Genomic DNA, 12,798 nt, shown 5'->3' with positions numbered 1-12,798 from the left:
CTACTTTTTAATTTAGCTCCTAGCTCCTTAAATTCATTTCGTAGGAATTCATCCCTTTTTTTACCTATGTCATTGGTACCAACGTGCACCACGACAACTGGCTGTTCTCCCTCCCTTTTTAGAATGTCCTGCACCCGCTCCGAGACATCCTTGACCCTTGCACCAGGGAGGCAACATACCATCCTGGAGTCTCGGTTGCGGCCGCAGAAACGCCTATCTATTCCCCTTACAATTGAATCCCCTATCACTATCGCTCGCCCACTCTTTTTCCTGTGCAACAGAGCCAGCCACGGTGCCATGAACTTGGCTGCTGCTGCCCGCTCCTGATGAGTCATTCCCCTCAACAGCACTCAAAGCAGTGTATCTGTTTTGCAGTGGGATGACCACAGGGGACCCCTGCACTACCTTCCTTGCACTACTCTTCTTGCTGGTCTTCCATTCCCTCACTGGCTGTGGACACTTCTCCTGCGGTAAGACCAACTCGCTACACGTGATACTCACGTCATTCTCAGCATCGTGGATGCTCCAGAGTGAATCCACCTTCAGCTCCAACTCCGCAACGCGGACCGTCAGTAGCCGGAGGTGGACACACTTCCCGCACATGTTGTCGTCAGGGACACTGGTGTTGTCCCCGTGTTCCCACATGGTACAGGAGGAGCATATCACGTGACCGAGCTGTCCTGCCATGACTTAACCCTTAGATACACTTAAATTGCCGACAACAATGTTAAAAGTTACTGACTAATAAAGAAAAACTACTCACCAATCAGCAGCCAATCACTTACCACGTTGGCTGTGACGTCACCTTTTGATTTCTTTCTACTTTTTTGACTTCTCTCAGCTGGAGCTGCACAAGTACGCCTCTCTCGACTCCCGCCTCTCTCGACGCTCCCCGGACTGCTGAGCCTTTTATAGGCCGCTGCCTCTCTCGACTCCCGCCTCTCTCGACGCTCCCCGGACTGCTGAGCCTTTTATAGGCCGCTGCCTCTCTCGACTCCCGCGTCTCTCGACGCTCCCCGGACTGCTGAGCCTTTTATAGGCCGCTGCCTCTCTCGACTCCCGCCTCTCTCGACGCTCCCCGGACTGCTGAGCCTTTTATAGGCCGCTTTTAGCCCAGGCTTCACTGCCCAATGAATTTTATTGGCTGTAATTGCATCCCCTTCTCAAGGCCTCTCCTCCCTCTATTCTTGTACAAGTTTGATCATCTCCAGTGATAGGCAGAGAATGTGATCTTCCAAAGAAATTTTATCTACTATTGATAGTCGTCATCTGGAAAGTATTTTTCAAGCATCACGCGCCTTCTCAACTAGCTCCTTCGGCTTTAATGGCCATCAACCCGATTATGGGCACGAGTGGGCAAAATAGATAACAAGCAAGGGATTAGGGCTTTCGATTTTATAATATGTAGGGCAGGAAAACAAATACATGGATAGACCCCCCACACTGTGACATCATTACATCTCAAGACATTAAGGTAATCTCTATGTATGCCATCTTACCAGGAAAGCATGACCTAGTGTGATCATTCCAGCCACATGAAAGATGCCTCTTGGAGGAAGATTCAACTGAAGAGAGGTAATCTCTTTGTGACATACATGTATGTAAAGGCTGACCTCCCAGTTCTCAGCCTGTACATGCTTGACTTTCTTTCCATCTCCCCATCTCCCACATCCCAAAATAATTCTTCGACATACTGAAGCTATCATCCTTGTCCTCAGCATGCATTTGGCTCTGATTCTCTAACTGTGTCTCCAGGCACATGGCATGTCTATATTTTTCAATTTGTTCAATTAGCACCAAAACTAGGTAGCAGTTAGAAAGCTTACTGGTAAAACTGACACATCCACTTAATTTTGCTTACCTAAATATCATATCAAGTTTTACTAATTTATTTATTTTTATAATGCAGAACAAATGGAAACTGTTTTGCCATTATTGAAGAGGATGAAAATGGGGAAATTACCCACGGCTCTGGCTGCATGAGGTTAGAAGGAGCAGATTTCCAGTGCAAGGTAAGACCAACACTGTAAAGTAAGGATCTCGATCTGTATTCTAATATGTATCAGTCTTGTATTTTAATTTTGGATATTGTGAATAACTAACCTGATGACTCAATTGCTGAACTGTTGGCATATCTGCAAGAACTTAGTCTTGTTTGCCTTTTTGTTTCCAGTTTTGCTTTTTTTAAAAAAAAAAAGTTAATGCAAGATACTAAATCTTCTGATCCGTTACATATTTTAGGGAACGTGTATGTTTGTATTGACTTTGCATAACCTAACACAGGTCATTATTTAGTCTCTTCATTGTTTTCTTTTGTATAGAGCCTGTTACCTACACTACCTATGTCACTTTTTTTATTTTTCGCAGTACCTCTAATTGAAAAGCATACAAATTATTCTCCCATTGGTTATCTACACATCATCCACTGCACTCTGATCACTAAATTGGACGAATCCATTCTTGCCAACTCATCTTCCTTTCAAATCTATAGGCAATCTTTTGTATCTTGCCATCTTAGAATAAGAAATATACCAACTCATTAATGGTGGAAGATGCTTATGATTCCCAATTCATAGCTGGTCCTTTTTGCCAGTACTAAAGCTTTCCTCCCATAATTTGTTCAAGGTACAGAATGCCCAGCAGGACTCAACCGAGATCCAATGCAGCAAGCCACTTAAATATGATTCTCTCAGAAGCACATTCCTGTAATTGGATATTTACTTCTTCTGAATTGCACCTCCAAAGTTGGTCAAAAATAACACTATGGTTCATCTAATCCTACCAATGGAGTAACTTTCTTCTGGATACAGTCATCTGAACCTAAACAATTGGAACCCCATTTAAGTTATCCAGTGATGGTCCTCTGAAAAAGCAAAACTGTATAAACCCATTGTTTCAAAATGTGTCCCCCATCCCATATCCCTTCTTGCCTCTCACCCACTCATAGAAAATAGGTGCAGGAGTAGGCCATTTGGCCCTTCGAGCCTGCACTACCATTCAATATGATCATGGCTGATCATGCAACTTCAGTACCCCATTCCTGCTTCCTCTCTATACCCCTTGATCCCTCCCCTTTCCAAAATAAAAGCTCGATCCTGCGCAGAAGTACAGAATGTCTCTCCTTATGGATTGCACTGTGAATTAACGATTCTAATAGTAGATTAAAAACTGAGATGAAAAGCAAAAGTTAAAATTTCCTGCAAAGTGCATATGAAATGTACTAGGGAAGGACAGGTCTTTTATATAACTCACTCAATTTATCTATGTTCTGCTCCCAGGTACTATACAGGGGAGGGGGCCTTCCTTATTGTTTGATTATACTTAGATATACTCTGATGAACCAGAGTATATCTAAGTATAATCAAACAATAGTCTTTTTAATGCTTTTAGTTTTTGGTTTTCTAAGTAAAAATAAATCTTTGACTACTGTTAATCCAACACATTGTTCAGAAAGCTATCTAGTGGGTGTGTTCCATAACTCTGAATTGTAAAGGTTTGAGAGACTTCTATATTATCTTTTGTTATGGCATAGACATATAAGGTGAATCTGTTTTGAAGAAGATTTATTCTAGGTGCAAGGTTTGAATGAGCTGTGAACATCTCATCCATGAACCAAAATGATTTTTTGCCTGTGTACTCCATTATGTTTTTGAACTTGATTGAAATGGGAAATATACTACAGACTTTTCTTTATCTTTAGTTCAATTTAGTTCCTGGAATTGACAGCTGGGCCACGATATTTGCCGGACATGGAGGTGGGGATGCAATTTTGCAGTTGGGGTCCTGCCGAATTTAACAGCAGGACCTGTTTACCATTTTTGGAATCCGTTTCCCAGCCACTGAGAGGTTAATTGGTTGTCAGGCGGGTAAGTCTGCAGCACTAGGCCGCAGCCGGGGAGGGGAGGGGAGGGAAGGAGAGATCCGGAATGACATTGATTGGGTGGGGGTGGGGCCCTTAGAGAGATCGGGTATGGGTTGAGGTGGATATTGATGAGGTTTCCCTGAAAAATCATGGGTCGGGGGGGGAGGGGGGGCATCGATGGGGGAGGAGGGGAGAGGATCGTGGAGATCATCGGGTGCAGGAGGGGTGGACAGGATCATGGGGTGGTGGGCATGGGAAGAGTGCAGACCGGAGAGAGGATGTAGGTGGGCATGCAGGAAGGAGCTCGCAGACCAGGGAATACATAGGGCGGGGTGGGGAGGAAGGGTGAGAAGGAGATCGCAGTCTGGGGAAGACATGAGGGGTGGAACGAGGCCCAGTCCGGGAAGGGCATCAGAATGGGTAGCACGATCACTGAAGAGGTTAACAAGATAGCTTGGTGGGCCGGGGCAAAGCACTCCTGCTCCTCCTGCCCTACAAGCTGGAAAGGCATCTTGCATCCAGCATCCTCGCCTCTCTTCAGCTGCCAGATTTCCCGAGGCCCGGGAAACATAGTTTCAAGTGCAGTAGTTGAGAGGTAATCGTTGGTTCTATAGCACACTATCCCACTCAGTTCAGAGGAGACACTGTCTGCTTATAAAAACTACTATTTTGCTGTGAATTAAAGTTTAAAATGTTGGTAGAAAGCCAATAATTGGAATTCACCAGACTGAATAAGAGTAAAGGCATCTTATTCCACTTATATAGGGTCCTGGTGAGACTGCATCTGGAGTATTGTGTACAGTTTTGGTCTCCTTACCTAAGGAAGGATATACTTGCCATAGAGGGAGTGCAACAAAGGTTCACCAGACTGATTCCTGGGATGGGGGGATTGTCCTATGAGAAGCGATTGAGTAGACTAGGCCTATTCTCTCGAGTTTAGAAGAATGAGAGGTGATCTCATTGATACATTCTTACAGGGCTTGACAGGGTAGATGCAGGGAGTCTAGAACAAGGGCTCGCAGTCCCAGAATGTATTGGAGGATTTGTTTTTTGTGGGATAGACCAGGAGTGTCCAGAACCTTTGTCTTTGTGGACCGCTTGGTGTTCACTATAAAGCCCTGCAGAGCATAAATTGAGTCCAAATAAATGTACCCATTAATTTTCAGATATCTCAAATTCTGTTGTAACTGATCTAGGTGTTCAGATATAGGACTGATGACCGAAAAGAGCAAAGAGCTGAGAAAAGCTTTAGCAAACCTCAGGTCTGTGAAATTCTAACTTTGGAAACCAGTGGAGTGAGGAATATAAGTGCAAATAGGATTGGAGTGCTTGGGCTTTAAGGACAAGACAGCTAGAGTTTAAGCCTCCAACTCTGTCCTTCAGAGAAATTGGAGTTACATTGGCAGGTAATGCTCACTTTCCTTCGTGCAGTTTCTTTTAATTAATTTCTAAAAAGCACCAATTTTGAATGGACTGTGCCCCCAGCACAGCTGAAAATCCTACCCTTCCGGCAACGAAAACAATAACTGAGCAATTTCTTTCTATTCTTATTAGACCCACAATCTTTTTTTAAAAAATAGGTTACTGGGTGGCGCAGTGGGTTTGACACTGGCCTTTCATCCCTGGGGGTCAGACTTGGGATGAAAGTCTCCTCTGTCTGTAGGTTGTAAGAGACCTACGTGAAATAGGTTTGGCAATTTTAGTCCCAATGGACATTGGCCAATAGTACTAAACTGCTGTTAAATCTCGGAGGTCACAGGAGGCACTTTTATTCTCTGTCTGACAACCTAATAGCACGTGATCCTTACAATGGGTACCCAAGATGCAAAGTGTTCCATTCCCTGTAACAAACATCCCCTACTTTCCTACATTACAACAGGATCTTAGGATCATGTTTCAGCATTCAAAATATGTTGCCTAAATTTAGAACTTTCACGGGGCAAATAAGTCTGGATTGAACATGTGCAGGAAAGCTAAAGATACGCCAGCTAGTCAGCAGTGTGATGTACTCAACTCAGTTTTGTATATCTAGTACAGGTGCGGCGTCAAGAATCCGGGACCGAGGCCATTCCAAATTCTGGGCTTTTCCGGACTTTCGATTGTCTTTCTGGCATCATGAATCCGGAAACACCCGAGCCCAAGTTCTGGTATTTCCGGATTTCAGAACGTCCGAAAGGAGGAGGGGAGGGTCCCCGCCGATTAACTGTTCGGGTCGCCGGCCCCGTCGATGAGGTCGTCGGGCGGGGCCCCGCCGTGGTGGGAGTGTTCGGGTGGAGTCCCGCCTTTGTGGGGGTGTTTGGGCGGGGCCCCGCTGAGGAGGAGCTGTTCGGGCGGGCCCTGCTGTGGTGGAGCTGTTCGGGCGGGCTGGTAAGGAGGCCTCGAGGTAAGAGCGAGGGGCAGTGAGACGAGGCCAGAGGTCGGGCAACGACGGGACCCCAAAGTCGGCGGGCCCAGATTCCGGAACATTTTACGGATTCTGGACGACCCTGACACCGATCGGTCCGGATTCCTGGACTCCGGATTTTCGACACTGCACCTATAGTATAATTGCTTGGGTTCTCATCAGATGTTCAAGTTAGGCTATTAGATATGTCTAATGAAAGATGACACTTCATTAGTGCTTAGTGTTATAAGATTCAAGAGGTAAAGACTCACTTTGTCCTTGGGGTTATAAAAGAAAAAAACTTGTGCGCTGTTTCACATTGCGGCCAACAATGGCAATCGAGTTTTCAGGGATATTGGAACAGAGTTGTACATCTAATTCTGGTCACCACTCCAGAAGCCTTCTGACAGATTCAGTAATTCACCCAATGTCACCTGCTGTGGACAAACACATTTTGTTGGATTTGCCACCACTTCTTTCAATCAAGTTTCTGTAGTGAGCTGCATCTGACAGTGCATTAATATTACTGCAGATACTTGGGTTGTGGAATATACTATGATGGGTTATTCCATATAAGTTGGATGATCACTTTCCTTATGCTTATTATAGTGGTCAAAGTGATTATCAATGCTGAGGAATAGGACACTTTCCACTGTAGCCATCCAATGTGAAGCTTTATAAACAAAACCCCAATAGTGTATCTAAACCCCAGGCTCAGAAGAATGTCTTTGGCTGTTCTAATGCAATATTTTCATGTCCTGCATCAGTCATGTCTGTGGTCTCTCTGAGTTTGTCAAATTAGTGTCAATTTGTGAGAAATTTTGTGCTGTAGATCGATATCTGCTAGAAACTGGATATAGATTGCCCCAATCCAATTTTTTAAGACATTTTCACACAGCACGAGAGAGAGGATAGCTTTATTCTGTCATTCTGGACTGGGATTCAGGTAATTGAAGGACAGGGCTCTAGATCCATACACCAAACATTTCCATGGAGGTTCATTGAAAAGCCTAAAAAATATCCATACATGGTACTCTGTGTTATCCACTCTACATCAACATGATTGTTTACAAATGCCTTTCCATGGCTGCTGCGCATTTCTGGCAAGAGCATCTCAATCTGCTCTTGCCTCGGTCAATGATTTCTCAAGGCTAGTCTTCCAAAGTTGGGGTTCTTTTTAAAGTATAGAGAAGGTCCATGTGACGAGCAAGATTGTTTTCCTCAGATTGTCTATATAGCACTTGCCTCTTCTCAGCATATTGGGACTTCTGGCTGACTCTTCCAATCTGCTTGTCTTTGTCAAAAAAAAGTTTCCCAGCAATCTTGTAATCACCTTTTTCCACATTCTACAAAAGATTTCTGTTTTGTCCTGTGTGGCTGTTTGTATAATCTCAAAATTTGTAATGAATTAAATTCTTCTCTGACTTTGTATATGTAATGTCGTCAATCATTGATCATAGTCCAGATTTTGATCATCTTCCCTCAGCATCTTACAAGAAACTGTTATGGAAGAATCAATGAGGTGTGAACGAGGAATGACTCCATCACTTTCCCTGCAATTGTCTGAGGCTGAACCAGACTGTTTGCAACTAGACGTCCTATTTGACCATGAGCTGAGCTTCTGACCCCACCATATCCTCTATCGACAAGATGGACTACTTCCACCTTCAAGATCGCCCGTCCCGTCTGCTGCTAAATCCCTCATTCATGCTTTTGTTACGATTAGACTTGACTATTCCAGTGCTCTCCTGGCCAGCCTCCCACCTAACACCCTCGGTAAACTTGAGCTAATCCAAGATTCTGCTGCTCGTATCTGAACTTCCCATATCTCCTTTTCACCCATCACTCCTGTGCTCATTGACCTACATTGGTTCCCAGTCCGGCAGTGCCTTGATTTTAAAATTCTCATCCTTGTTTTCAAATCCTCCATGGCCTCGCCCTTCCCTATCTCTGTAATCTTCAACAATCTTCCGAGATCTCGCGCTCCTTCAATTCTGGTCCTTGCCCAATCCCGATTTTCTTCACTCCACCATTAGTGGTTATGCCTTCAGATGCCTAGGCCTTAAGCTCTGGAATTTCCTCCCTAAGCCTCTCCGCCTCTTTACCTCTCTTTACCCCTTTAAACCTCTCTCTTTGACCAAGCTTTTGGTCACATATCCCAATATCTCCTTATGTGGCTCAGTGTTAAATTTTGTTGGATAATCACTCCTGTGAAGCACCTTGGGATGTTTTACAATGTTAAAGGTGCTATATAAATTCAAGTTGTTGTTTAAAGGTGACATAATTGAAAAGAATGGGAAGGCATTATATGAAATTACCTCAGTCAGGTCTCCTGTAATTGGGGTTGAATTATCTCAGTTGTACGCAAGCCTGAATATATGGACCTAATGCAAGTGTCGACTGTTCAGCGAAAGTATATGGGTTCTGTTCCATGTTGCAATACCATTGATATCCGAAGGAAGAACTGTATGGAGATACACCCTGGAGACTAGATTGGGATTCCCTTAGGATGGATTAGGAGAATTTTGAAGTGTTAACCATTTTGATCTTTTAAAGAGGCACTGATGTGATTGTGTTGTGGTAATGTTACTGGACTAGTAATCCAGAGGCCTAGACTAATAATCCAGAGAGCTTGAGTTCAAATTCCTTCCTAATTCAGTTTTTTTTTTAAACCTGGAAATAAAAAGCTGGTACCAGTAAAGGTGAAGCTGTTAAATTGTCGTAAAATCCCAACTGGTTCACTAATGCCATCCCTATATGTGATTCCAGTCCCACACCAACATGGTTGATTCTTAACTCATTTCTGAAGTGGCCCGCCCAGCCAGCCACCCAGCTGTACAAGGGCAACTATTGAAAACAATAAGTGCCAGCCTTGCCAGCGACTCCCACATACCAAGAATTTTTTTTTTTTTTAAATGTTGAAATTAATCTGAAGGAGGAAGAAAACTTTTTTTACTGAAATTCTGTATTCTTGAAAGACGCAATAGGAATTAATTTAAGTGGTGTGCTATTCTTATCAGGAATGTCTTTACCAGAATGGTTAGATCTGACACTACTGCAGCTGTCAAGCATTAATTCACATCTTCGTTTTTAAGCTTGAAATCGAAACTAACCTCAATGACTTTGTTTTGTTTGTTATTTGGAACCTAGGTTTGGAAACACTTATATCATTGATCTGGTACTTTATTTTCCCCCTGTAGGATTCAACAAAAGTGAGAAAACGAAGAACTATTGAGTGCTGCAAGACTGACTTCTGCAACAAAGATTTGCACCCAACGCTTACTCCAATTTCTAATACAGGTAAGCTGGACATAGAGCCTGCGGTTTCTCGATTTCTGAACTTTCCTATCTCATTAAAATTACATACTTGACATTCTTAACTTCTACAATATTTTAATTAGGAGAACGTGTAAGATTTCAAATTCAACGTGGAAAATATTATTGATAACTTCCATTTGAAACTTGTATTTCTATAAGGTAATGAGAGGGCTGGACAAAGTTGGATGCAGAGAGGATATTTCCACTCATAGGGGAATCTAAAACTAGGGGGCATTGTCTCAGAATAAAGGGCCGCCCATTTAAAACTGAGATGAGGAATTTCTTCACTGAGGATTGTAAATCTGTGGAATTCTCTGCCCCAGAGAGCTGTGGAGGCTGGGTCATTGAATATATTTAAGGCAGAGATAGACAGATTTTTGAGCAATATGGGAATAAAGGGTTATGGGGAGCGGGTAGGGAAGTGGAACTGAGTCCATGATCAGATCAGCCATGATCTTATTAAATGGCGGAGCAGGTACGAGGGGTCAGATGGCCTACTCTTGCTCCTATTGCTTATGTTCTGATGCCATATATTAATTTTATGGTTTTTGGCAGTCTCAGTTTCCCCACCTGTTAGAAATGTTGGTCTTTCTGCACTAGTACAATTTATCGCATTTGTTTTTAAAGCGGGGAGATGCCATGATTTATACTGGCTTTGTCATAGTCTGCACTCAGCTGAAATATTGTGATACATGAATTGCATTGGCTCTGTGCTAATCTTTGCTGCAGTGAATTGCTTTTGTTTTTCTGTGTTCGTCTGAACGAATGCGAAGTGTGTGGTCTGTGCTGTCCTTGCAGCATTTGTCTGAAGCACTGTGACATGGACTTTGCAGTAGTGTGATAGGTAACACATGGCCAGTCCTTATTTGAAAGGCAATGCATGTAACATTTCTCTACATGTTTACTTGTCTTCAATAGCTTGAAGTTATATTACGAATACATTTTTTGCACAGCAATTCATATAATACTAACCGATTACCCATAGCATTGCACATGGCGAGTCGAGACCAAGAGTAGTCTTCACATGAAGCAGAGTTAGAAATGGGGATAATGTACCAGGGTGCGCAGATGTAATTCAGACGCACTTTTACTGTCATACTACCTACTACCCTTATCGAGTGATAATTTGATTTTATATCATTATTAATAGTTACATAGCAAAACTTAACAGCAATTTGTGAAGCAGGGAAATAATACTTGTTGGGTCATATAGGTTTCTCTGCGTTATCGGCTGAGGAGCTGGCAGATCCAAAACTGGGGCGTTCTAGCTCCACCACTGGTAAGGTAATGTAATTAAAGCATTAGAGGTTTACAGAGGCAGTTTCCCCTGTAAATGTGGGCACAGGAATGTATAATGCATAAAGTTGACATGCAAAACTTTTAATATATTACAGATTTAATGTTTTTGGCACAAGCAACTGAATGACACAATTCTCATATGAGTGTTATTCTATAGTACATGCATAAGAAAAATAAATTGTATATATTTCCTCCAAGTAAAAAGTGACCATCGTGCTAGTAATTTTGCTAATATTTTACTAATATTTCTGCCTACTTCTAGCCATTGATTTAAAGTTTCGCTGGTTGTGGTTAGTTTTCTGACCATAAACCACTGTGGACATTTTTTGCTGAACACCCTAATCACTATTGGAAGGTGTCTTGCAATTAGTCAAATTACCTTGGGGTAAACCTTTTGCATTTGTGATGTGCATTTTGGTATTATAGCTGTGACTGCCATCAGTGCATTGGTGATGTGCCCAATGGCATTTGATGCATTATTTTTCATGTTTTTTAACATGACCTTTCCTTGCAAACAGATGGGTTATTTGAGGATGATGTCCATCGGTTAGGCCTGTTGATCTCACTGATCGTCTGCATCTTTGTCCTGATTATAATCACAACAGCTTTCTACTTCAGGTAAGAGCTGATTCGGGTGTGTTTTAAGGGAAAAGTAGTCACGCGTGTTCCACTTGTTTTAGCTATTGCAGTTTCTTAAATATTTACATTTTAAGTGCAGCATTAATAGTTTTAGTTGATGTTCCTAAGGTTTCAGCCTTTTATGTCGAAAAATTGTCATTGGTCTAGACAGTTGGCCACTTTTAAGAACTAAACTATAGATAAAGCTGCAAATAAACAGGAGTAATTTCTTTTGGGGTGTTTTATAATGATAAAGGCACTATATAAATATAAGTTGTTGTTATATAGCATGATGGGACACCAAGGAAAGACTAGAACCTATTATACCTGTGAGGTGGCCATTAGATGTTACAAAGATCGGGAAGGATGAGGCCCTGGAGGGATTTGAAAACAAGTATAAAAATGTTTTAATTGAGGCGTTGCCGGATAGAGAGCCAGTGTAGGTCAGCGAGCACAGGTAATGGGTGCCCGGGACGTGCTGCAAGTTAACAAATGGGCAGTAGAGTTTTGATGAGCTCAAGTTTATATAGGGTGGAAGATGGAAGGCCGGCCAGGAGTGTGTTGGAATAGTCAAGTCTAAGGTAACAAAGGCATGGATGAAGGTTTCAGCAGCAAATGAGCTGAGGCAGGGGAAGATTTGGGTGATATTACGGAGGTGGAAGTAGGCTGTCTTGGTGATGGCGCGGATAGGTGGTCGAAAGTGCATCTCTGTGTCAAATACGACACCATGGTTGTGAACAATCTGGTTCAGCCTCAGACAGTTGCCAGGGGGAGGGAGCAGAGTTTGTGGCGGGGACCAAGGACACTAGGCTGGATTTTCGGTCCATTGCCGCCTCTGTTTTTGCCCCGGAGTAGCGGCGGAAAGCATTTCTGGGCAGGTGGCCAGCTTCCAGTGCCCTGCCGGGACATTCGGTGCCAGGTTTGTTGGGGTGTGGAGCATTACCGCCCGGGAGAGGTGAACCGGTGTGCAATGCCCCCTGGTTGCGACACTGGCTCGAAATTTGAAACTCGCCCGATCCGTAGCGTCCCCTGGTGGGACCACCTGTAAAGTGTGGCGGTTCCAGCTGTAGCGGGCGCAGTGAGGGAAGGAATGTGTACCTGAGGTAAGTGTGATTGTTTTTTATTTTTGCGATTCATGTGAAAAACGTCAGGAAAGTATTGGGAATGTTTTTGCTGGGTTTTTTCAGATTTTTTCTCTCACGGAAGCCTCTCTTAGGGCGTCCGGAGGCTGGCTGTTTACCTTGGGATTTTCATTTGCTCAGCCGGCCTAGCACCCTACAAGAGATGTGGAACGCCTCCCTTAGTACTCTGCTTCACA

General features: G+C 43.2%; 1 protein-coding gene across 6 annotated transcripts in view; it reads left to right on the top strand.

The window, feature by feature from the left end:
• The window catches only part of bmpr1aa (bone morphogenetic protein receptor, type IAa), a 249,730-nt gene that overhangs the window by 217,351 nt on the left and 19,581 nt on the right, over positions 1-12,798 (top strand). For all 6 annotated transcript variants that reach the window (XM_070865839.1, XM_070865840.1, XM_070865836.1 and 3 more), the window contains 3 exons: positions 1,910-2,012; positions 9,446-9,545; positions 11,381-11,480. In XM_070865839.1, the coding sequence (XP_070721940.1) occupies positions 1,910-2,012; positions 9,446-9,545; positions 11,381-11,480 (303 nt within the window). The remainder of the gene's footprint in view (positions 1-1,909; positions 2,013-9,445; positions 9,546-11,380; positions 11,481-12,798) is intronic.

This window comes from Pristiophorus japonicus, chromosome 22, assembly GCF_044704955.1.
Source record: "Pristiophorus japonicus isolate sPriJap1 chromosome 22, sPriJap1.hap1, whole genome shotgun sequence".
Taxonomy (NCBI): domain Eukaryota; kingdom Metazoa; phylum Chordata; class Chondrichthyes; family Pristiophoridae; genus Pristiophorus; species Pristiophorus japonicus.
The sequence above is the reverse complement of the archived record's forward strand: the minus strand, read 5'-3'. Positions and strand labels throughout refer to the sequence as shown.